Genomic DNA, 27,296 nt, shown 5'->3' with positions numbered 1-27,296 from the left:
GTGCATTTAAGAGTCTTGTTGGAACCCTTTATCTCACTTAAAAGTTAAAAATGACCATACCTTTGATTGTTTGGTCTGTAGAGTTAGACTATTTGTCCCGTGTTCCCATTAGCTATGGGTTGAGACATTTAGTTTGAAACGGGGCAGAGAAGGGGACCAACATTTTGGATTATATTAAAGAAGTAAACAGTTTTAAGAAGCTTTTTCCCTTCGAAAGTTGTTAAAGGGTTTTTCTCTATACGAAAGAAGTACAATTGTATATTTTAAATTCCCAACAATAAATAATCACGTTTTATTTTACATCCTGATAAGTGAAGCAAAGGAAAATGATGGCTTTAGTACAAAGCAAGCAAGCTATAAGATTTGTGCATTGTGTAAAAGCAATAGAAAATGAAATGCAAATGTAACAGATGTGTAACACTTATTCCATGGACTGCATTCTAAAGCTCTCTTCAAACAAAAAAGGTCCCATTCTCAGATATAATTGGGAAAAAGAAGAACAAAGTGAGACCAGTATCCTGCTGATGATGCCCTACCGTTAACGAGTCAATGGCATGGATATTAGGGACAGCTTTCGATGAAGGTCCACAATAAAACACCAATTAATGAATTTTGGCAATCATTTGTCCTTGAAACCCATTTTAGCATAAGCACATTTTCTTCAATCCGTATCTAGTTTGGAATTTTAGCTTAAAAAGGGCCTTAACTATTTTTTTTGACAATGAAAAGGGACTTAATTGAAAAGCTTAGATTTACCTGCAGCTGGTCTATCTGTACACCACCCACCCTTCGCATTTTTCTTTCTCGAGGGGCACAGCACATTATTTTGGTAAAAGTGAAGTCTTCTTCTATGAGAAAGCAATTAGGACACGTCATATGTGTTCACTTTAGCAAATTCAACACATGACATCTTCCCCATTGACTTCCATCAATTCTATTCAATTAACAAACACTTTAAAAATTTGAACTCTTAAGATTTTGGGCTCATGTTCATACAATTTTGCTTCTTGTCCTATTGACTGTACTCTCTTTCTCTCTTCTAATTGCAAGGAGATTGCATGCAACACAAGGACATAAAACCCAAAGCTGTCACGAGTCCTAAACCCGCCTGCCATGAGATAAAAATTGATCCACGGTAGATTACCTGAAGTAATTATTATATGGTAACGTTTAGAGCATTTTTTAATTGTATATAGGAATGGTCCGACTGGGAGGTGAAATATTTGAAGACTTTCGCTTGGAGTTGTTACTGATTTGGTGCAAGAAAGAAAACACAAATGAAAACTTGTCACTGTCCTTGTATTTTGTTGAATATGAATATAAATATTGTGCTGGTGGAGGAGGATTGGAGGTCCACCTCACCTGGTTGCCGATGCTTTGATAGTTAATATTGTGGGAAAGGATGAGCAAAGGAAAATAAATTGAGAAACCAGGTATTTAATTTACCTGGCAAATTTAAAGTTGTCATTGGTTCAATATCCATTCATTGATTAGGGAATGCATGTCAAATTTCTCCTTAATTTTTTCCAATTACTTCATGCTTGACATTCAATTATATAAGTAGGTGATTTCTATCTTCTGCGATTGCAAAGCTTTATTTTTATTATTATTATTATTTGGTAACCTATACCTAATTAGGTGAAAAGTTTAAACAGAAAAATGGAGCAGTTGTATCAATATTAATTTTGAGCAGAATAAATACCTGGACAGCTAGCCACTTTGAAGTAAAATTTTTAAGTTTCTTAAGTTTTGATAGTTTATAAGAATCAAAGGTGCAAATCTAGTGCGCCTGTAACTCTTCAAACCTTCATTTCGAATTCTTAAACCATCCATATATTATTTTAAATCTGCAAGCTACTTTAGTTTGTTGGCCAAACGAAAGATCTGAGTTCAATTGATTGTAAATCAGCAGGATCTGAGTCAAATGGATTATGCAAGTTCAGTGAAGAAAATTAATGAATCCAATCCTTAAAGTTTTAACGTTACCTCAACATCCTTTTTAACAAGGAAAAATCTTGAAACAAAAATGATTTGTCAAAACTTCTTTCTGCACTGCACTGTCTACTGAGTGGACCTATAGGTGCCTACAAGTATGGGTATTTCATTTTTTTTTTTTAAAAACATTGGTATTTCATGTTTAACTTCAATTACTGTATAGATGATCATTACTTCATTGGTTTCATGTAATTTACCTTACTGTGAAAGTGTCATCACTAAAGTTTTTGTTGATTTTGTCGTGGAAAACTATTATTTTGTACAGAAGAACAAGCATATGTTGAAACGTAGTAGTCTTCTTCAAGTTTGTTGGTCAATTACTAAAAACTTGAAGAGTTCTTTCCACGTTCACAATCAAATAAATGGTCTTAGCAACTTCTAACGGGTAAATGAAGTGAAACATTGATAGCCATTTACCCATATATAAATTACCCATTCAATAAATGTACAAAAGTATAACCTCCTAGGGAACATAATCTAAGTCTAACCATCATCTTGTAAATAACATAAAGACTCGCAATGAATTGAACATACACTGATTGCTCTGGCTCGTGGAAGGTTAAAGTCAAAACAGTTGAGAATGACTGAATGACGAATTTGGACCCGCCATGTTCTGATTCAGCCAATGATGTTCTCCTACCATCTAACCTCAACCTTGCGCAAAGTCCCTGACCCTATCTGATCACTGCCCTTTTTTCCTCCCCACATAAAGCTTTTGCTTCCCTTCTAAAGACTAAAGAGAAAGAGAAGAGGACAGATGTCAAATACATATATAGCAAAGTAGTGAATTCCCAAGGTCTCCACATCCCATCTTTTTAGAAAGAAAAAAAACACTAGTAAATTCGTCCCCCACACCGCGCCCCCACCCTCCCTGTCTCTCTCTCCGTGCCTGTATATCATCGTTGGACTTCTCTTTTAACGACGTACATAGAGGTAGTGGTGCTCTCTCTTCAACGCCACTAGACTGACCTTTAACAGACTCTAATCAAATGATGGAGTTCGATCTTGAAAATCCATTAACAAACTTCAATGACTTCTGCCCTGGGACTACTATCCCTTCCCCCTTCCTGGTTGAATCTCATCATATGCCCACAGGGAACTACGTAAACACTCTCAAAGCTAGAGAACTTGATATTTCTGTCAGACGAAGAGCCATCTCTTTAATTTCACAGGTAAGTAACATAACCAACGTACTTTCTGAGAAGAAAGAAAAAAACTGTTTGCTAATTTCACATAAGCTTTTTCAAATAACGAAAAGTTGCCTCTTATTTCAGTTGTCTTACAAATTCAGTCCCTTTTTATCATATCTTGCTGTCAATTATCTCGACCGGTTCTTGTCAATCCAAGGAATACCGGTAAAGAATGCTCTGTTTCGTTAGTTTTAGTTAACATGGCTTATTCAGTTTATAGAGCTGCAAAACTATCAAAGATCTGACTGAACCTTGATGCTGCAGCAACCTAAGACATGGGTTCTAAGACTTCTTGCAATCTCTTGCGTCTCTTTAGCTGCCAAGATGAAGAAAACAGAGTTTTCTCTCGCCCACTTTCAGGTAAAAATTCCTATGGTTAGAACTGTAACATTTCCAAAGAAGTATTATATTGCAGAGCAGGCCTATCTAAATCTTTTCTGTGGAATACAGGGGGATGGAGGTTTCATATTTGATGCACAAACCATAGAGCGAATGGAATATCTAATCTTGGGAGCACTAAAATGGAGAATGCGTTCAATTACTCCTTTCTCTTTCATCTCCTTCTTTATTTCCTTCTTCAAGCCGAAAGACCCTCCATTAAGGCAAGCCCTCAAAGCTCGAGCTGTTGAAATCATCTTCAAATCTCAAGCTGGTAGGTGCCTTAATTCACTGAATCGCCAAGAATGCAGCCATGCATCAAATCATCACTTAAATTTTATTTCCTTCTCTCAAAACTCACAAAACTGCTTTGCCTTTTCTTTTCTTTCTTTTTTCTTGTTTTGTGTGTGTGTGTGTGTGTAACAGATGTAAAGCTTTTGGAGTTCAAGCCATCAATAATTACTGCATCAGCACTTCTCTCTGCTTCCCATGAACTTTTTCCCTTGCAATTCCCCTGCTTTAGAAAAGCAATTTCCAGCTGTTCATATGTAAATAAGGTAATCTTATATTCTGATGAATCCCTTTAGGATACTTTTAATAGTATACCGTTTAACATTTACCAGGCATTAAAAATTTAAAACCAACCAGCAGATTATCTTATTTTATTTTGAATAAATGTAGTGTACAACATACTTTGAAAAAGTTATAATTAAGCATCTAATTAATTTATTAACATTTCCTGTATGTGTTAATTTGGTTGCAGGAAAACATGTTAGAATGCTACGATTTGATGCAAGACATTGCCAAGGAGGGATACGAATCAATATTTAATATGGTTTCGATCTCCAACACCCCCGTCAATGTGCTTGACCAGCATTTTTCAAGTTCAGAAAGTGAAACAACCCATGGCATCGTTACAACCGCCACCACCATTGCTCTGAGAACCGAGGGAGACATCAAGAGAAGAAAAGTTAATGACTACCGGAAGAATCAAACGGTCCACCTCTCTCAGGTCCAACACTGTTGATCCTGAGGCAGTATCAAAAGTTTTAACCAAAGGCCCATTTTGAGAGTGACCCTACCTCCTTCAAATAACAAAAGCAGGAAAATGAGAGGAAAACACTTGAAGAAGGAAGGAAAAAAAGAAAGAAATGAGAAATGGGTGCCAGTCCCAGAGAAAAATATGACAAGTTGACGTTTAATAGCCCAATCACTTCGCTGCTATGCTACGTGAGTCCGAGTGTCATAGCCAATTCGCTCCCTCTCTTAGGGAGAATTGAAGGGCAAAAAAGAGAAGAGGATTTTGTTTCCTTTTGTTCCTTCTCGTTTTAGGCACCAAACAAAGACAAAATATAACTTTGAATTGCGGGGTTGGATTTTTGCTTGTCTGCTTGGTGTTACTATTCGTTGTGTCTCTTAGTTTCTGGCAGAATAATAATACTGACCGTACTAATACAACTGCAATAATAATTATTATTGGTAATTGAAAATGGAATGTATATATATATATATTCTTCCCTCTTTCTTTTTTACCATTTTATACCCAACTGGAAATTAAATCAAATTTAGAATTACAAAATAATTTGAAATTTAAGAAATATAAGAAATATTTAATGTAATAGTAAGCATATGTACTTTCTTGTTGAAAAAATGCATTAAAATCTCCTTTCTTCAAAGAATGAGCCGATATATGATGCATGGTCCCAGCCAAGCAGCTTGCTGTTAAAGAGATTTCTCTATATAAATCTAGCAAATAACGACCCTGGGTCCATTTTGAGATCTCTGTTCCTGTGGCGATAGTAACAGTACGCAAAGAAAAGTTGGACCACTACAAATATAACCAAACAATAAAAGATCCATTCATTTAAATAATTAAATATAAATCAATTTATTTGCATAGGTATTCAAATCGTTTTGTTTGTGCCAATTTAATGGAAGTAGCGAAAAATAAAGAAACGCCCCCTGCGGGCAGCAGATTTCGTTATTAGGCAACAATATTTCATATTATATTGCAAGCTAGTACCATCTCATCAATTCTGTAAATCAAGTGTTCAAGTCTATTAATAATTCAACCGTGTCTACTATTTAGCAATAGTGTGGCTAATGCAAAGAAAAGACTTCAATAAATGTATCAAAGATAAATGCAGCTTGAAGTCTTCACTTCGATCTGCATTTATCTGTTGATGGTGACGATGTTTGTCTTTAATCATATGTTCATCTATTATCAAATGATCTAAAGCATGGATTTGAGTTTGACCTCTTCTGCCATTGTACGGAAACAAATAAAATAAAAGTTCAAAACCCCTATATGTTTATCTCAGACTAATCCTACTCGAACCTAATATTAACCATGTTTCATTTTGAGACCTTTGAAAATAGTAAAGAATTATGTCCCAAGTTTCTTCTAGTCTGGTTAATAATTCTTACTTGATATCCATATCAGTCTCCAGTTACCAGTTTGCTACCGTGAAAATGGCTTGTTCTGTACTGCTTGACTTGAACAAAAGAGAAGGAATTAATTTTCTTTGGATTATTTATTAATTTATTTATAATTTTGGGTGAGAAATCAGAGTATCAGAGATAAGGTTGAAGCCCTTGTCCTCTTGTGTTTCATGACAGGGTAACGTTGCTATCTGCAGCAGTCATGGAATTGAATGTTAGAAAGTTCAAGGAATCAAAGTAGCATCGGTTCACCCACTTACTACTCATCACTGCCTCTGTAAATGATATCCTTTTCAATATAGAAATAAAGTTGGGCATGCTCCTCCTCGTGTTGGTTTTTACTTCTCCTATTTGCACTATCCTCAACTCCTCTCTATTGTCTTCTAGACAATTTCGAAATCCAAGAAGGGAAGAAAAATAGGCCTTCTTGAGGACGAACCAAAGGTACAAGCAGCAAAATTGTTCGACTAAATTTAAAAGCAAATGTTAACGGGTTATAAAAGGATGCTTTAATTAGTAATTATAAGTTAAAACAATAAATAATAATTATTTATGTATTTATTTTTTGTGGATAAGCCATTGAGAAGGTCGAACAGTCTAGCAATTTTTTTTTAAAATACATTATTTTTCCGTTTGCTTTTCTTGGCAAACACAGATATTAATAAGAGGTCTCCCTTGTCATATGCCCCATTGCCAGCCAAAAAGCTTACATGAAATAAATAGTCAAAAATAACAGGAGGTGCTTGTGGCTTAGTGGTGCGGTTAAAGAAGGTTCTTGGAATCTGCTGTTACCTGGCTGCTATGTTTGTAGCTGGATATTTATGCACTGCAGATTTGTCAACCTCTGCACAGAGTCACATGGAATCCGAGAGAGAGAGAGAGAAAGAAGAGGGGGGAATCTCAAAGCCACAATGATAAGCTTCCAAATTTTAATAAATGGGAAGGTGGCGGATTGTCTACTAGGTTGTTGTGTAAGGTTAATATCAGCAACCAACACCACTGTATATCATAAGCTCCAACTCCGCTGTTTAGTACGTCTCGGCCTAAATGCTGTGGTGGCTTCTTTGTCTCCTAATTGTAGACATTATCCGCCAAGCAAAGCCAAAAACCAAAACCCGCTTTCAGATAAGGATTGCTGCAAACCACACACTAACTTTCAACATCTTCCTCTTCTACTCTTCTTTCTACTGCATACATGAACATAATCTAGTACTTGAGACGACACCTGTTTAAGACTATGCTATCCTTTCTTTCTCTCTTTTTCACACAATGGCTTCACAGACTAATTTTTCTTAGATTATTTGTTCAAATTAAGATCTAACCCTTATCCTATGTTTTATACCAGAATCAAACTTTTTTTTTTATTTCGTCCAATTTAAGATGTTATATTTTCGATATTTTTCAATTCAATACAAATTTTAACAACAAAGGTGCATGTCAGGCATGCAAAGTATAATTGCTAAATTATTTGACATTTTAATTCACAGATGACATGTCATTCTTTAGCCATTTGGCAGTAAAAAATTTACGGTTTTCTCTTTTTCATAGTTTCACTTTGAGGGAGAAGAAACCAATTATTTTCATTTGCTTTTCTTTTCTATTTTCTTTCTCTCTTAGTTTATCTTTCTCAAGTTATGATCAATTTCTAGTTACGCCATTATCAATTTTCCAAGAAAAGAGAAGACAAAAATAGAAGGATAATACCAAAATATTAACTACCAGAGCCAAAAAAAAAAAAGATAAAATTCATTCAAGTCTTTAAGGTTCTATCCTAATTCAACTCAAGTTCATTAGATTTAAAAATGGACATCTCACCTCAAAACACCAAATAACGGTAATAGATGTGATTCAATTACTAAACTATCCATGTCCCTAAACACCTAAACACTTCTTTGCAATCATATTGTACAATCCATCTTCTTCTGCTTCTTCATTGTCTTCATCCTCCATTACTAAACCACCCAAACCATTCTTCATCTTTCTTTACTTCTGTAAATTGAAGGGTATTATTGGTACCATGTGATATTCATCTGATTTTATGAATGGCAAAAGTGATGGTGATCAAATTTGCCAAGCTGATTCTTTTGGAACAAGAAGCCCGTTTTGGAATCTAATGGACTTTAACTGAATTATCACAAAATCTTAAGGACTTAGATAGATTTTACTTGAAAAAATCATCCTAAATGCAATCCCTTTCATCTTTGTACCACATATGTATTAAGTAAGACATTAGAGATTGTAAAGGTTTTTTCTAATAGGGGAGAGGATATGTTGCAATAAGTGAAACTAAATGCACTATAGGCGACATAAAGGAAGAATGGAGCAATTCTTAAAGCATAAGTGCTTTGATGGCCTGCGGAGCACGACGGATGGAAAGGGCTGAGTAGAGAGAATATTTGAAAGATTTTTGAATGTAGTCTTTGCTGAGTTTCTAATTCTTTCTTCTAGCCTCTTGACTTTCCAAACTCCCATATTTATTCTAAATAAAAATAATTTCTTAGTAGCATTTGGGAAAACGAAAGCACTTATAAGAGAACACATTCAATCATGGTAAAACGTGCTTGTCATGAAAAAGCACATTAAAAAATAGTTATTGGATGTTAATCTTAATAAGGAGAGTATCATAATGTGTCGGGTCTGGGAACCCGAGCGGTAGACGTGGGTAAAAAACAAGTTAGGAGTCACCACTAATCGTCTTTTCTAGGTGCGATTGGTCACTTAGTAACTCGGTTCTAATCGACGAAATCTTAAATTAATTTTAGGTCTGTCAAAGAATAACAACTGGTCTACAATTTTTAAAGATAGGTTCAGGAGTGTAGTTACACACGGAGAAAGGTTAGCACCTCCGTGGTGCTAGTTCCACGAGCAGTACCATTTAATCTTAAGTTATTCTATTGTAGCCCACCCTTGATTTTATTCCTATATTTCCTTAACCCTTGCTTATTAATTAATTCTTTATTATATTAGTTGATTGAGTCTTTTATTTGGTTTCACAGATGCACATGATACAATCATAAAATAATGTTATCATTTGTTTAATTTTAAATGATGAGGTCGGTAATCTTTTTTCGAAAAATCGTTCATAGACCATCTCAACGTTTTAGTGAGGTCTCGAAATTTTTCTCACCTGGGGATATCTCAGGAAGAATTTGCGTCTATGAGCTTTTCGAGGAAATCCCATCATCGGAATTCCTTCCCCATTAACAAGATAACGTGGCATGCTATGACAGGATACAATGATGATATCTACATGCACGCATTTATTAATTTAGTTGGTTTGGTATTCATGTAATAATATGTTTAATAATTTAAGGTGATTTATTACCTTGTTCATGCATTTATTATTATTTATTTTTTTAGAGCTTTCTATTTAAATCTATATTCCTTAATTAATATTATGGATTAATATTTTTTACTTAACTATAGATTTTATCAAATAAACAATTAATTAATTTTTAATGGTTGAATTAAGTTTATTTAGTGATATTTGTGTAAGCTAATCAGCTAACTACATTAATTTATATTTAAATGCAACATTATGTAAATTTATTTTTTCTAATATATTTATATATATTTACAACGATTATTTGAGTTAATGGGTATTGGAGCATAGACTTTGGATTTATTCCAACACTTCACTGAAAATCCATCTCGAATTTCGCACTTAAAAAATCCACCTGAAAGAGGCAACTCTTTACCACTTTTAAGTGAAATTCTATCATCGAATCACTCAAAATAATCATTTCATGTTTTATAATAATTATATTTACATCATGTATTTTTATTAATTATATTTACGAGTATCTAAATATATTTATAATATAAATATTTCTTCTTTTCTTTTTCATCCTATCCTTCTCATTCACTTATTATTATTATTATTTTGGTTGATTTTTGTTTGTTTATTTTGATTTTCTAACACTAAAATGGACCTACATGTTTAAATATATAATCTCCCTAGAATGATTTTAAGATTAAGCTAAAATATAATTTATTTAAGCAAAATGGGTTAGATCCAAAATCAACCTAAATAAACCCAACTAAAGGAAGAGAATTATACCTTATTGGGCTAAGATTAGCGCAGCTCAAGGCTCTACAGCAAGCCCAAGCCCGCTACACTAGATCTGCTTCTAGAGGTCCATAAGGCTGAGCTCAAAACGCATCGTTTTGGTGCCTGTATGGCCACTTCAAGCAGCACCCGAAATGACAACGTTTAACACGCCTCTACTTTCCTTTTTTTTCCTTTTTCACATTTTCCCTTTATTTTCTCTCTCTGGCTGGTTGTTCTTCTTTTTCTTTTTTTTTCCTGCCTTCTTTTCTCTTTCTTTCCTTTCTTTCTCTCTTTCTCTTTTTCTTTCCTTCCTTCTCTTTCTTCTTCCTCTCTCCTTTTATTGGTTTCTTCTCTTTCTTTTTCTTCTCTCTTTTTTTTCTCCTTCTTTCCTTCCTTTTCTTCTTCTTCTCTTATTCTTTGCTGCCAATGTGTTATTTCTCTTTTTCTCTCTTTTTTCTTCTTTCCTTTTTCTCTTTCTTTCCTTCCATTTATTCTTTTTCCTCCCTTTGCTGGTGGCGTCTTCTCTGTCTTCTTCTTTCTTTTTCTTTTCTTTTTTTCTTTCTTTCCTTTTCCTTCTCTTTCTCTTCCTTTTTCTTCTCCCCGTGCCGCTAGCCTTCCTTCTAGCTAGCATTTCTTCTTCCTTTTGCCTCTCTTTCTTTTATTTTTCTTCTACCTAACCGAATCTAACCCACTAAAAAAAATTTGCTCCTCTCCTTTCTCACTACTCGAACCCAATAGCTTTTTTCTCTTTTTTTTATGCCTTTTTTTGTTATGATTTTTGATTATTTTTTTATTGTGGATAAGGTAGTTGGTTGATAGAATTTAGGATTTTTTTTTATTTGCAGGTTTTTGTTGTTTGATGAAAATGAGATTTTTTTGTAGTTGGATCTGGTTTTTTGGTCTCCAAAATCGTCCACCTGTTTGTTGTTCTGCCTTTTTTTTTTAAGAGCTAGATTATCTGAATTTTTGAACAATCTAAAGGTGAAATCATGTGATTTCATAAAGTTCCTAGCACAAGCAAGCCCGGAGCAGGTAGTTGGACGTGACTAGAGAAGGAGGCTGAGCAATATTTAGTCTTTTCCTTCCTTTATTCCTTTTTTCTTAATTTTAATTTTTATTATATTATTATATCATTTTATTTATTTTTTGATTAATTTTTATTTGGAGAATAAGTGTCTACAATTACCCCTCTTTGCACATTTTTGAGAATCAAGAATAGTGCAAAGACGTAGACACCTTGCTCGGACCAAATTGAGGCTATGTGACTTTTCTTTTGTCCCTTGTTTTAATAACTAGAAAAGCCCCTCATCTCAAAATGAGGTTGTGTAACTTAAATTCTCTTATACTAAGATAACTAGGCTTAAACATCTTGGATGCCAGCTAAATTGGGCTTAAACATCGTGAATGCTAGTATAACTCAGTTTATACATCTCTTTGTGCCAATATAACTGGGCTTAAACATCTTGGATGCTAGTATAAATGGGCTTAAACTTTTTTTATGCCCTTATAACTAGGCTTAAATATTTTGGATGCTAGTTTAATTAGACTTAAGGTCATTCGTGCTAATATAACTAGACTTATACATCTTGGATGTCAGTTAAATTTGGCTTAAACTCTTTTTGTGCCAACATAATTGGACTTACACATCTCGGATGTCAAGTAAATTGGGCTTAAATCTTTTTGTGCCAACATAACTGGATTTATACATCTTGGATGCCAAGTAAATTAGGCTTAAACTCTTTTTGTGGTGAACGTAACTAGACTTATACATCTTAGATGCCAGTTAAATTGGGCTTAAATTCATGCTAACATAGGTAGATTTAAACATCTTGGATGCTAGCTAAATTGGGCTTAATTGTCTTTATGCTAATGTAACTGGGTTTAAACATCTGGGATACTAGTTAAATTAGGCTTAATCATCTTTGTGCTAATATAGCTAGACTTGAACATCCTGGATGTTAGCTCGATTGGGCTTAAACATCTTTTGTGCCAACGTAACTAGACTTATACATCTTGGAAGTCAAGTAAATTGGGCTTAAATCTTTTCGTGCCAACGTAACTAGACTTAAACATCTTGGATGCTAGTTAAATTGAGCTTAAACTCCATTTTGTGCCAACGAAGCTAGACTTAAACATCTTAGATGTTAGCTAAATTAGGCATAAACCTTTTCATGCCAACATAGCTAGACTCAAACATCTTGGATGCTAACTACATTAGGCTTAATGGTCTTCACGCCAATATAACTGGGCTTAAATGTCTTAGATGCCAGCTAAATTGAACTTAAACTCTTTTGTGTCAATTTAATTGGACTTATACATCTTGGATGTCAAGTAAACTAGGCTTAAATCTCTTTGTGCTAACATAGCTAGACTTAAACATCTTGGATGCTAGGTAAATTAGGCTTAAATCTTTTCATGCCAACATAGCTAGACTTAAACATCTTGGATGCTAGCTAAATTAGGCTTAAACTCTTTCGTGCCAATGTAATTGGACTTAAACATCTTGGACGCCAACTAAATTGGGCTGAAATCCTCTCATGTTTGGTTTTTTACTTTTCTTCTTCTTTTTCAATTAAAGACTCAAATCTTTATTCACTTAAGTGATTGAAAACTGCATTAGTCTTGACATTTGTTTGAAAATTTTCAATTTTGATGATGCATGGTCATGTGCATGATTGGACATGTATGCACGATTGAATGATGGACAAATGATGCATTGCTTCCTTTTGTTTTGCACCGTATATTCCTCACTCAGAAGATCATTTTTCTCAGTTTCACATCTTTAAACGATGTTCTTGTGTAGTTGCCAATTTCTTTACCTCCAAAGAACCTTAACTAATCGCATCATTCTTCTTCTTTTTCTTTTGCTTTCAGAAACATCTTGATTTTGACAAAATCACAACAAAATTGCCCCACACAATTATTTTCATGATCAAGATAGTTGAATCCTGGAACAGGAATGTATCAATTCCACATTTTTCTTGTTGAAGTGATAAAATATCCAAGCCTAAAAAAAACATGTGATATTTGAATCTCTTAAAAATTAGTGATTACTATTTTAAATAACTCGGGTGGGTCAAATCACAATTTGATCTTTATGGATTGAAAGGTTTAACAAATTAAGGTGTTGCATAACAAAAAGCTCTCGCTATTTTATGAGAAAAGGAAGGATCGATGTTTCTTTGTCTAGGCTCACAAATGTTGAATGATTTTCTCAAATTTACACTTTTTGAAAATCAAACTCTTCAAAAAAAGACTTATTTCAAATTGTAATCAATTTTGAGACTCTTCTAGTCTCATGATGTGTGGCATTTTGATAGATTACAAGACCAATTTTAGAGACATAAGATCTATAAGGTTATTTTGAAAGAGAATGGTTCCAAGTTCAACATTGATTTTATGACAGACCTTGAATTTTACATTCTTGGACATTTTGAGGGTCTCTAATGCATTCTGGTTTCTTTGAAATTATTTCTCGATTGTGCTTCTTATCAGTCAAAATCATGAGTGGTTTCATAAGTTCCCATTTTTGCTCTAGTTTGTCTTTTCAAGTTTTCACCTTAAAGCTCATTTTTCTCTCTTTTTCCTTTTTTTTCTTTTTTATCTCGTTTGTCTTTTTTTTTTTTCATCTTTTTTTCATTGATCATTCCATCATGCACTTGAAAAAAATTTAAACTCTATCCAAAATGGATTGATGGATTCACATGGATAATCTTGGTAAAGAAAAAAAAGGCCAAAGCCTCTTTGATTTTATGATGCCTTTTTCTAGAAGAAAGCTCATCAATTTAAGCATCCACACTTGATAAAAATGGACTTTTTAAAGCAAGTAATGTAGGTTAAGATTAGGCACTATGATCGAATGGGTAAACAGGCTCAAAACATATATTTAAGGGTGATCAACCAAGGATCATTCACGTGAAAATCTTTTGAGACATTTGTCTTTTATATTTTTCAAAGCATGTTTTTCGAACAATTTTCCTTTTCTTTTTCATCACTTTTTGATCATCTTATTTTTTTCATTTTTCTTTTTTATGGGTTAAAACTCGAATTCTTTTGCATTCACCTCTTCATACAAGGTGTTTCCTTTCTCAAAATGAGATTTTATTCTCCCTGTTTCTGGACAAGATTCTCATACACATTTACCCTTCCAATATAAAAGTTGATCCTTGGTTAAGGTGCATTTAGAAAGAATTTGATAAGCTCAAAGGTGTAACAAACGGATAATTTCTCATTTGTCAATGAAAGAATGAAACATGGCCATTTCTTATCTCAAATATGGTTACTTACCTTTAAGTGAAATCCCTAAAAGGGATGAATTTTTGAGTAAAAGTTAATTTTTTTTTTCTATTGTTTTTTTTCTTTCTTCTTTCTCTTGGTTTGGCATCATTTGAATGTCTCAAGAACATGATGTTACTATCAACTTTTCTCACCATTCTCTTATTTTTTCTTCTTTTTCTTTTTCTTTTTTTTTATATTTTCACAACTCAAAGCTTGACTCAAATTTTTCAAAATGAAAAATTCACTGAGGATGCCTTTCCTTGATCAACCACTCAAACAAAAGCTTAAGCAATAAATTTGAGCAATTATGACCTTTTCAAAACTTTGAGGATCTCACTTCAAACCTCAATTTCACAAATTGCTCATGTTAGCATTTCCACATGAAGGAGAAACAAATATCTTTTTTTTTTTTCTATAAGTCAGGTGTTTTGGAGGTATTGAGAGATTTTTCTTCTTCTGATCATCTTGTCCCAAAGTATGGATGAAAGACAACTTTAGGCAATGGGTGGAGAAACTCACATTTTGGATCTAATTGAAAAAGGTTGAATGGTTTCAATGTATTTGAAGCTCTAGCTAGTCTTGACACTTATCAAATTATCAAATTCAAGAGTGCAAGATTTTGTTTTTGGAAAAAAATGAATTTTACCTTGTCACAACATTAATCATTACTTAGATGAAGACCACTTGGTTAAGGCATTGAGAGTGTTTGAAGATATAGTTTGAGAATGTTTATGAGAATGAGTTCATTTGCAAATAGCAACCACCAATTCTTTTGATATTCTTTTCACCATTTATTTTATAAGAACATTTTCCTCTTTTTTTTTTCTTTTCATGTATGATTTTGGGTTTAGCAAAATGGGGCTTTATTTTTAAATTACCAACATTCTAAGAACACTTTTCTTTTTTTTTTTATTGAGAAAGAAAAATAAATAAACAAGAATTGAAAGAAATTTGAGTAATTTTTAGACTATTGTTCAATGCTTGTTTCTATTTTGTAGCACAATGCTTCAAGAAATAATGGTTAGTTAAAATTGGGTATTTATATAGATTCGAAACCATTCTTTCTCAAGCATCTTCTTTAGTCACTTTTTTCTGCAAAACTCTAGGATGGAGAAGGGAGTCAAGAGATAAGGTTTGCAAAATTTACTTCTTTAACGTTTGAAGTCACTTTTCACCTAAACATATAAAAAATGCACGCAACTGATAAAGTACCCCTTTCTAATTTGCTCACAACAGTTTAATGATCTCTAGGTTTCTACCAAAATTGTTAGCAAAGGATAAGCTTTATTCTCAACTTGCTTGAAGAAATTGATAACTCTATTATATAGAGTTATTTTGATATATTTTGGGGACTTAAGTAGCTAGATCTTTGAGATTTTAAGTTCAGATTTTACCGTTTTAGGTGTTTTTCTAGTTTAAGTTTGATTACTTGTTAAGTGACTAATTTAAGTTATTTTAGTTAAATTTTATGTTGTTTTGTTTTAAATTACTTTAAGAGTAGTTATTGCTAATTTCTCTTATGGTTTTTGTAGGAAATTGATGAAAAAGGCTTATTTGATGAAAATCAGTGTAAGTATGGCGATAACTTCATATGTTTCAGTAGTTTGACCATATCTCTCTCTAAAAAACTCCAAATGAGGTGATTCTTAGACCAATAGAATTATAAGAAGAAGTTCTACAATGTATATTTTTATCAATTCACCCAGTTCTAATTGCATCATGGTCAAAATATTTGCCAAAGTCGGAGCACTGCAGCAGTATGTAAGGACTGAATATGAGGCAGTATTTGGAGCATATCTTTCAATCCAAGAGTCCAATGGATGTGATTCTTTATCCATTGGAAAGTTAAGAGACAGGATCAAAACTTTTATGTTTACTACTTTGCCTAGTTCAGAACATCTCAGGTTGAAACTCACATTTGAAATTGATAGACTACCACAGCACTAGGAGAACAAGGCTGCAGCGTTGATGAAAGGAAGCAGACATACAAAATTTTCAGAGAGCTCAGCGCTGGAGAAGTAGCACCGTAGCGTTGGGTGACTTTCCAAAAATAAAAGAAGTTGACAGGATTTTAAAAATTAGGTTATTTGGAGCCTATTTAATGGACCTTTTTCAGAGATTTTGAAGAGAGTCAGCAAGCAACTATTCTGGAGATTGGAAGCCAAGAACAAAGCTAGAAAATAAGAGAATTGGAGGGAGAATCAAGGTCACAAAGCTCTAACTATTAGTTTTCTCTCTTACTTTTGTGTTTTTCTTATTTTCTTTGACTTGGATTCATGGCTAAATTTCTTTGGATATTATCTTTATTAGATATTATGAGCTAATTTATTTTTCTAGGATTGCCATTGAACTCACATGTAATCTAAATTTTTAATCAGTTTCTTGCTTATTTTCAATGGAATTTGAATTGTTTATTCCAATTTGTTCTTAATACTTTTAATTACTTGGCCATTAGTTAAATTGATTTAGGAACCTAAACAAACTTGGGAAAGGGAGTTTAGTGTAGACTAAAATTGAGATAGCATATGATCATATTACTTGATTTGCCTATAGAATAGGGATATACCTATAGGCCATATGTAGCTAGATTAGAGCTTGAACTTAATGAATCTGTTTTAATTTCAACTCACATAGGATATAGTATTTTTGGTTAAAATAGATATTTTTATAAGATGAGTCGGAAGACACTTATAAATAATTTAGGACTCTAGGTTAGCAATTCAAACTATTGAATTAAGTTAAGGAAAAGAGGTAAGATTTAGATGAAGTGTGAGGGATATTGTAATTCTAAGCTTGTTCGATTTGATATTTATTTGAATATTTATTATTTTGATTTTTCTTCGTTTAATTTTGCTATAACTTTTTGATTTGATATTATTTTGATATTGTTTGGATAAGATTAATTTGAGATAATTTTAGTTCTTAGTAAACTTTTAGCTCAATTTCCTATGAGATCGATACTCTATTTACTAATATACTGTCTATTCGATACATATACTTGGTAAAATTTTAACTGATAGAAATCAATGATAATTATTCCAATGTGTTTTTAAATTTTTCAAAAAAATGGCCAAACCACAAATCGTTAAAGCAACTATGCTCATGCCTTACCCATCACTAAGGTGTTGCGAGATAAAATCCCAAAAGAAACTCCTCAAAATGTAAATATTCCTGCCTTATTCTTTACCTGTGCATCCACTTCTTACACATTAATTACTATTATCTTTGTGTGCTTCTTACAAAAGCTCATTTATGTTTTCTTCAATACACCTTAACCAAACTTGAGATATGCAAACCAAGTAATGACACATACTCTTCAATTGTTGGTATCATATCCATTTTTTTAAAAATAAAGCATCTATAGAATGGATTCCAAAATTAGATTATAGCTCTAATCAACTAGTTGTCTATGTTAACATGGAGAAGCAATGCAATATGCCTATACTTTTCTTGGAATTTTCTTGCTAGGATCTCTTCCACTACCCCATATGTAACAAATCATAAAGATCATTTTGCCAAAGATTGAGATAAATCCTCTCCAGATGTGTAGGTGTATGACCTTTCGCCAAATAGTCATCCTTTTTTCGTGAATCTCCTCTTATTGAATCTCAAACTAAAGGCTTCTTTGTACAAAATGGACGTAAAAGTGAAGCATACTAGGTATTCCATGGATGTAACAAATATCGACTTTTCCACAAATTGTTTCAAAGCAAATCCCATACATGAAAAAAGTATGATGAAAATGCATGGTTGTGAATTGAATTAAAAAAAAACCAAAAATATAAATAGAAAAGACAAACCAAATGAACATTTTTAATCTTTACGTCTACTTCTAGAAAGCATTAATAGGCTCAATATCCAAATGCATCTCAAGCTTATCGAATTCAGCCTTTTTCTCTCTCATTTTTTCTCTTTTCTCACTCATTAAAACAACACCATTTGTCACATTATATATATATATATATATATTCTTCAAACCCTACGTTTCTCATTTTCTTGTTTTCCTTCCTTTCTCTACCTCCCTTGGTTTATTTCTCCAACCTCTCCCAAAATCCAAATTTCGACCCCAAACCCAAATTCTGATCAGTAGCTACAATTAGCTTCGTCAATCATCGCTGGTCATCAACATTGAAGAATCACAAAAAATAACCTTTCAATTCCCTTTCTTTTATTTAATCAATTTCTTTTTCCAAACTCCCTTTCATTTTTCTTCAATCTACAAAAACTGAGAATAAAAAAAAAAAGAAAACAAAAAGCTCAAATTTGGCCGGTGTTAGCTAGGTTTACCACTTTAAATCTCGATTTTCCTTTCCTTACACTTTTACCTTTTTTTGATCAGTTTGATTTCTTTTTTGCCTAAACAAGCTTTCTTTGCTTTTTTTGTTTTATTTTCACAAAAACAAAAAATAAAAAGGAACCATATCTGAGAACCCTATTCCAAATCTCAATCTATTTTCTTATTTTTTGGATGAATTTGTTGTGTTTTCACAAAATAAAAAATGAATCCTAAATCTATTTTTTTTTGGATTATTGTTGTTGGAATTTGTTTTTGGTGAAGGCTAAAATGGATATTGATGGGGTTTTGATTGTTGGTTGGTTTTTTCATTTTTTTTCACTTGTAAATTTTCTAGATTTTTGTTTTGGCAAAGCTTATGCCTTTTTTTCTGTTTGGAAACTCCATTATATAAAGTTGGTTGGGGTTTAAATCTTAGATTTTATTTATTAGGAAGACAATCAATGATTAAGGATGTCAACGAGTAGGGTATCTATTAATTTTGAGGTACGTGAACCCAATTAAATTATAGAGTACCCAAACTCGATAACTATCTGAATATTTTTTAAATTTATTACCCCAACCCAAACGTTAATACATACCCACTACCCCATAGTTACTCAAAATTTTTATTTAACTCTTCATGAGTACCAAATTACCTGAACCCGAATCTAAACCTATATCAATAAACAATTAAATTATATTTTACAATTCACATCCATATTCTATACCATTCACTAATAATTAAATTTATAAAAGGAAACAAACAATAAAATTACTAGTTTACAACAATCATTGTTTAATTTAAATTTATTAAAGCAAACAAATCATAATTATATTCTAATCTCACAATCTCTCTTTAAGTGTGTGTGTGTGTGTGTGTGTGTATATATATATATATTATAAGTTTATGTAAACAAAGGTATACATATTTATAATTAATAATTTTATAAGTTATAATTTTGTAATATTAACACAAAATAAAAAATAAATATGTTTATATTAGAATTTTATAATAGTAATTATATTTCTTACAAATTAACACAATATATAAAATATATATTAAAAGACATTACAAGTAGATCAATAATCATACTTTCATGAATTAATTTAATTAACTCTATAAGTTTGTCCCTAATTACATGAAATTAAAAAAAATAAATTACAAAATTGTTTTAATCTCACAGTTTCCTTTTAGGTATATATATTATAAAAGGTTACATAAACATAGGTATATATATTATAACAAATAATTTTATAAGTTATAATTTTTGTAAAATACAAAATAGAAAGTAAATATATTTATATTACAAGTATATATATATAATAGTAATTATATTTCTTGTAATATGACACGATAATCATATTATTTAAACATAACTAATAATCTAATAGTTTTTTAATTTAAATATATTAATAACATCATATTAATAATTTGACTAACAATCATGTATAATTAATATATCTATCAATTTCTTCAAAAATGAATTACTCATAAATTGGTAAAATTACATATTTAATTTAATTATCTATTATATATTATATAAATATTAATAAAATATTATATAAATGGGTATAAGATTCGAGTTCAGAGCGGGTACCTGCCAAAACCAAAATATTAATATAATCAGGTTCAAGTAGCATGTACCCAATAAGTGATACCTGAATCCTGCTCAAACTTAATATAGATAGTAAAATTACTATCTGAATGCATTTCAAATCTGATTATAAGATATTTTAATTTTATATAATCGGATTAATTACCCCCAAGTACTCTATAATAAGATATTCATTGATATCGTTATCGATGATGATTTCTCGATCACCAAATTCGAATAATCTAAAATGGTATTTAATATCTTCCTGTCTAATTTTCTTGTAATGAAGGGAAAAAGGGGGTATAATGAGGGGGAAAAAAGGTAGGAGCTGATACTATTTTGGACTCTATGTTGCAATTTGAGAGGAAAGAAAAGGCTGGTTACTAGGGCAGTCTAGCTCACGTTCCCTATTTGTCTTTTTTTTTTCCTTTTTGTATTTTTTTTTACTTTTGTGTGTTTTAAATATTTATCTAAAAGCTTTGACAAAAATAAAAATAGTTAAGAAATAGTTAGAGAAAAAGCCATTGGGCTTCATGGGTTCTTAAGAATAAGGGAACATAATTTAAGCCCAGTTCAAAGGAAAAAATATGGGAGTGGACCCAAAACTCAATTTCAAAACCCGGTCTGATGTGAACAAGGCCCAAAATAACTTGGGCTTAAAAGGACATAAATTATTTAGTCATCAAGAAAAGAAAAATAAATAAACAAAAAATAAAAAGGGAGGCGATTAAATCTGCCCGACAAAATGGATTGTCTACAAGGAAATAAATGTTGACAAATCAAGTGCAAGGATGACTACTGGAACAGGCAGTCAAGATGAGGCCAGGGTTGGGATTGGCTAGGCAATTGCCAATAGAGATGCAATGTTTTTTATGCTTGGCCGTGCAGGCATGTGATATGCAGGTTCTGCTTTTATTCAAACCTGTTTACATGACTTGTTCTGGTGTTGGCATGATTGGTGGTTGCTGAAGCAGGTATGACTGTGTTTGTGCCTGATTGTGGATTGTAATTGTGATTGCTCTGCTCTGGGCACTGTAATTAATTGGGAGCGGGAGCAGACTCCTTTATTTTCTTCTCTGTATTCGATTAGCGGAATATGTTGCCTGCAGGTTATGTTTTGATATTTGCTTTCTATGGCGCTCTGGCGTTTCCTTGGCCAATGGCCTGACTTTTACATATTTCATCTATTAATAAAATGAATTGACTTTGACCAAGCCAAAAAAAAGAAAAAAGCAATGAAAGAAATATCACACCATTTATCTCACATATGAGATAAGAACCAAAATATGAGAGAGAAGGGAAATAAATAAAAACCAAATATGTATTAATTAGTAATAAGAAAGTAGACACATTACCAGCATAGATAATAAGTCATACGAGGAATCAAAATGGCTTAGAAAAAGCATCTGTGAGGCAACATGTTCAGAGGATGGAAATGGCAGCTGTGAGGGTGAAAAGGATGATGTCAAATGCGGTATATGTCAGGAAGAGTATGTCATCGGCGATGAAGTAGGGGGCTTGCAGTTCCAGCACAGGCATCACGTGGCATGCGTTCAGCAGTGGCATTTTGTGAGAGCTGGACGGAACATGGAGGCAGAGGTTTCGGAGTCATGTGAGATTCCGATTTGCGTCAAAAAAGCTAGCAAATCTATGTCATACAATAAGACTTCCAAAAATCTTCCTGTTGAATTGCTGACTCTTTCGGACCAAGACAATTTTGTTTAGAAAAGCGAGATTAATTCATACTATTTCTCAAGACTTTTTATGTTCAGCCAGGGAAAAAATGAATAACAAAACAAGAGTCAAGACATAATTAGAACTCAAATTTTCATAGCTTTTCTGTGTTTTCTTGTCAATTCTAATTATTTTGGCTCAAATTTGTGAATTTGAAATTCATCTTCTTATATTGTCAATTACATAAATACATTGAATCTTAACTAATTGCTTTATCTACATTCTCACCATTTGTGTACCAAACCAAATCCAAATCCACCCTCTTAAATTCATGTTCCCAACGCATAGCATTATATAATTACTGTTTAACCTTTTTCAAAATCTTTGAATATTTCATTTATTCTGAACAAGAAATCTTTGATTAGTTTTCAATGTACTCATTACATAAATCTTTTATAGTTCAGAAAATTCTTATTGTGCGTAATACATATTTGCTTACCCGTATATATTCCGGAAAAATTCCTTTTCTACATGGTTTAATGTTTATTTTTTTTATCAATATAAATATTTTTCTATCAGCGATATCTTTTAATAGAGAGAATGAAATTCAAATCTCTTTGATCTTTGGGGAAACTTTTATTACTCATTTATATTTCCTTTTCATGAACTCATTTATTTTTATTACTATAACAACCTTAATCATACTAATACACCAATTTTTTTTGTAAAATCAATTTTAAACTAATTTATTTATCATAAAAATATAAAGAAAAATAATTAGATAACATTAAATTAATTTGTCTTAGCTTGAAAGATATAAACAAAAATACAAATATCTATGGGCACATAGCAAAATCAATCTTGCAGCAGTTCCACAGAGAAGCATCTCCCTATTGTAAAAAAACATCCCAGAGAGGATCATAAGATCATCCTGTCAAGGTCAACCTCCATATTATTTATACATCCAAATCAGAAGAACCTCTGCCTTCTCCCATCATTCACATTCCTACCGAGAGAAAGGTCAGCCAGCACCATTCGAACCCATAATCCAATAACATTAAAATAAAAGTGAGTCGGGTTGCACATGTGTATGAATCTGTCAGGCTGAGGCTACCCTGAACTTAGACAAAAGAAAATTATCAGACACTCTTTTCTTTTATATATATATATATATAAGAACTACGGCTTAAACTTAAGATTTTTATCTCACCTTGCGTTAGTCATATGAGCTAAGCCCATATAGTAAAATTATCAAAGACGTGAAGAATTGGTCAAGAGAATAAAAACTGTTGTTACCAAAAGATGTCCTCTCAAGATGCAACTGCTTAACTCAATGCAAAAACAAAGTTGACCTCTAGTTTAGCCAAGGTACATGGTTGGCGTTGACTTCGGCAAGGAAACATAACCTCGGTAAGCACTAAGGAGGACCAAATTAACAAAGTACTAGCACCAAAAAAGGAAATACTAACAAAAGCCCTCAAGAAGAGATATAAGGGAATCGTGTATCCCTAAACTAGGCAACAAATCCGCAACGAGAACCTTCATCTGGAAGGTTCTTGAAACAAACACTAGATAGTAAATGAACAAACAAGCAACAACGAAGAAGATCATTTGAAACTAAACAAAAGGAACTCCTATGGTTATAGATCTCTCAGCGATCCAACTATAGAAGAGTAAGCTCACTCTACCTAGGCCTATATACAAACTCAGCAAGCATACATGTAGCTTCTCGAGGCAAGCGTCAACTCTTTCCTGAGCTTGCACAAAATTACATGCGTATCTCTTCTCTTTCCTAGGAACCTGTTGCCTACCTCGTTATCTTAATATAATGTATATATAAGTTTTTTAAATCTATAACTCCTAGGTCTACTAATCTAAAGCAATATCAATACCATAGTAGCAATATATATATATATATATAATGATCATCCCGGTCAGGTATCTGAGACAGAAAACATACATCCAAAATCGAGTTTGCTCTTTTGATCGCAAAAGGGATCTGATTTAGTTAGGTTGAAGAATCCACAAGCACCCCAAAACAAGAGGAAGAAATTAAACAGACCTTTTGTTCTGGTTGTGGCCTATGGGATTAAGCTTCCAACTTCCAATTAGCTAGCTACAACGCAAGCATAATCGATATGTTGAACATTTTCTGAGTACTGTTTGGAAGTTTAAAACGTCTGATTAAATGAGAGACAAGCAGCATGCATGTTAATAAGTTATGACTATGATAATTTTAGTTACTCCTTAAGTTACAATTGCAATATAGTACTAATATACTTAACATGCTAGCATAGCCAATAACCAAAAGTAAATTTACGGTAATTCATGCATCAGAACTTGATAGAGCCAATCCGCAGACTCATCAAAATACATGTCATCAGGCAATGGCAGCTCAAATTCACCCCTTGCCAAGGATGATGGGTAACCGTCTTGGTTGTAGATATTGTCTGCTACAAAGGGCTCACTCCAGAAATCTCCACTGCTTTGATCTTCATATATTTCTGAGGAAGGAAGACAAATATCTTCCGTGGCACCAATACTTAAGCTGGATATAAATCCACTTTCGGAGCTGAAAGAGGACAATTCGGTACTTGAAGATGTTGTAGGAGACAAGGGTGAACTCTCTATGATCATACCGGGGAGAGTATCAATAATTATGCTTTCACCTTCACCATCAGAGTTGTGGGTGGCCTCAGTTTGGGAAGTTGTACTAGCGTACTCCTTCCCATCAGATGTTATTGGATTTCGCTTTGCACGCTTCTTTAGATGAGTATGCCAGTGATTTTTAATGTCATTGTCTGTTCTTCCAGGTAATCTTGCAGCGATCGTGGACCATCTGTACATAAGAATTATATATATCATAGATGTTAAGTTAATTTCTTGCATCCGCAAAAATGACAATTACATGCTCGCGTAGGTGTCGACTAAATTAACGTAGAATGACTTAATCGCTTGCGCACTATCTAGTAGATTATTGAATTCTAAATCACAGCACTGTGATGTTCCCAGTATGATAAATTCAACTTGTTTTAGATTTCCCCCTTATCTCGAGGGCTTAGCAACATTTTAAAATTGGCTCTAACCTGTTACCCAATTCTTCATGTAATTTCATGATCAAGGCATCTTCTTCTTCAGTGTAGTTCCCTTGTTTTACTTGAGGCCGGAGGTAATTCATCCATCTTAATCTACAACTCTTTCCGCACCGTTTAAGACCTGCACAAGATTTAGCAAAATTAGTTCATTTTTATTATGAACATGGAGAGAGCTCTTATTTATACCAAATTAATACTTAACTAGATACCATACATAATTCGAACTAATGCTAAAAGCCTGAAACACTTAATTAGGTTTTTCCGTTAAACAAACAAAATAACTTGCCTTAGAAAAAGATTAATGAAGTTGTGTGAAAAGATACCAACATAATAAAACGGAAAAGAAAAGAAATTCAGAAAATAATATTCTCTCTGCTTGTGATCTTCAAAAGATAGACAGAAGAGCAAACCTTGTATCGATTTCCGGAAATGATCCTTTCATTTTACAATTAAACTTCAAAACAAGTTAAGATGATTGAAAACTAGAAAACACTTTAGTGAAAAGCCATCGTTTCCTCCATAAAATCATAGGATTACATTGTAAATTCTCTCTACTATTTGAGTGTTCTAGTAAGAACTAAGAATGAAACTGTACCAGCGAACTTAGGAAGTTCACGCCAATTCCAGTGGCCATATCTCTGAATATAAGATCTTAGTTTATCATCTTCTTCTGCACTCCATGCACCTTTCTTCATTCCATTTTTATCATAGAAGGGAGCTCTCACCATCTTCAAGCTCTGGCTTTCTCTCTCTTTACTCTCTTCAAGGTCAAGTTCCCAAGCGCAGCTGTATGCAGATCGGCTTTCATTTAAATACCCATTACCCTTGTTTTGAAAATGAAACGTGTTTAGACTAGTGATGTCGACTTGCAACCTCCAAACTTTAATAGTGTAGATCTACTTAGAATTATTAACTCCATATATTAAGGACCTGGGTCCCTTTTAGAAGGACTGACAAAGCCTTTCAGGCTATTATAATTGTAAAAAGAGTGAACGAGGAAACTTCTTATAGGTCACATGAGAAGGAAAATATGAAATTTATAAATATGGACAGAGGGAAACTTCAAGCTAGGTGAAGTGAATCCCTGTGATCTTCGCAACACCCTCTTATCCACCCATGTGGGGGTTAAAAGTTGTATCAAACTATCAATCTTCCCAGGCAAAAAAGTCATATGTCTCATGAATCACGACTCGTTTTGTTTGTTTCTAGCTCTTGCTTTAGGTCTTTATACTTGGGTCATATGCAATTCGTATTCTTCTTGTCAATATGTCATAGCAGCATACATAATGCATAGATTCACCTTTTTTTTATTTCTGTAGATCAATCGATCCCCTTCGACCCTATTTTCTATCGACAATACTATGTTGATCTTTGGAAGATTATTGTGGTAAATTAAAGTAAGAAACATGCATGGAGTCATTTAGATTAGGTTGCAATGAAATTAAAACTCTAGCCCAAGTATCTTTTCACGCTCTAATTATTTCTGCTTACACAACTAATTCTAATTATTTTTGGCTAACTGACGCTTCAGCAGAAATTTTTGTAATTCATCCATAATTGTGGTTGACATATATATACATATTAAGATTAATTTTAAACCAAGTCTTTCCTGTCATGCCAAAAAGATAATAAATGTTGACCAAATAAAAATTGACTTGATCCGATTACTTCTTTATCGATTCCATTACATGCTCATCAAAATCCAGTCATGATAAAACATGGTGGAGAGACGAGAAATTAATGAAATTTCTTGACTTGTAAATAGACAGGAACAGGCAGACAGATCACATAAATTATATGTGGAATAACCTTACCCTGAAAAGGACAAACCAATCCAATTTCCTAATACTTTAATATTTGCAGAAAGTAATTTTCAGTAATAGCTTATGTCCACCTTACGCGTTTGCAAAATTGTATCTTTTCGTCTGTTTTGCATTAATAATGCACCAGACTGTGTGAAAGGGAATACTTTCAACATAATACGGCTGTGAACAATTGAACAAACTAAAAATCAACATTAAATACTTTATTTGTCGCATTTGCCACTTGTTGAAGATTATGACCATAACAATCCAAGATTATGACCGTAGGAATCATTATCATTATCATTATCAATAGATAGGAAAAGTTAGAAAATTTTTGTCACCTATTGACTAGCTGCAGTCACATAGTATTTTTTAGTCTACAGAAATATACACCCAAAAACTGATAAATACATCTACTGGCTAGGGACAATCATAGAAGGCTAAAAAGTCATCTACGTGTATCTGACTTTGTTTCTTCATGCACAAAGCGATGCTTGAAATATTAGTATTTACTATA

General features: G+C 32.8%; 2 protein-coding genes across 2 annotated transcripts; one reads left to right on the top strand and one right to left on the bottom strand.

Annotated features, from left to right (window-relative positions):
• The first annotated feature begins 2,779 nt into the window (after positions 1–2,779).
• CYCD6;1 (Cyclin D6;1) lies at positions 2,780–4,943 on the top strand. The gene is made up of 6 exons (XM_021431729.2): positions 2,780–3,167; positions 3,270–3,350; positions 3,450–3,545; positions 3,636–3,837; positions 3,990–4,120; positions 4,327–4,943. The coding sequence occupies exons 1-6, from the start codon at positions 2,985–2,987 to the stop codon at positions 4,588–4,590; spliced, it is 957 nt and encodes a 318-aa protein (XP_021287404.1). The 5' UTR covers positions 2,780–2,984; the 3' UTR covers positions 4,591–4,943.
• A 17,674-nt stretch (positions 4,944–22,617) lies between these two features.
• On the bottom strand, positions 22,618–25,752 carry LOC110419285 (transcription factor MYB15-like). Its single transcript, XM_021432276.2, has 3 exons — positions 25,570–25,752; positions 24,966–25,095; positions 22,618–24,718 (listed from the first exon to the last, which is right to left on the bottom strand). The coding sequence occupies exons 1-3, from the start codon at positions 25,700–25,702 to the stop codon at positions 24,196–24,198; spliced, it is 786 nt and encodes a 261-aa protein (XP_021287951.1). The 5' UTR covers positions 25,703–25,752; the 3' UTR covers positions 22,618–24,195.
• Between the last annotated feature and the right edge of the window lie 1,544 nt (positions 25,753–27,296).

Source organism: Theobroma umbraticum, unplaced genomic scaffold (genome assembly GCF_002168275.2).
Source record: "Theobroma umbraticum cultivar Fairchild unplaced genomic scaffold, ASM216827v3 scaffold_30.0, whole genome shotgun sequence".
In the NCBI taxonomy this organism is placed as follows: Eukaryota; Viridiplantae; Streptophyta; class Magnoliopsida; order Malvales; family Malvaceae; genus Theobroma; species Theobroma umbraticum.
Note: the sequence above shows the minus strand (reverse complement) of the source record. Positions and strands in the feature narration are given on the sequence as shown.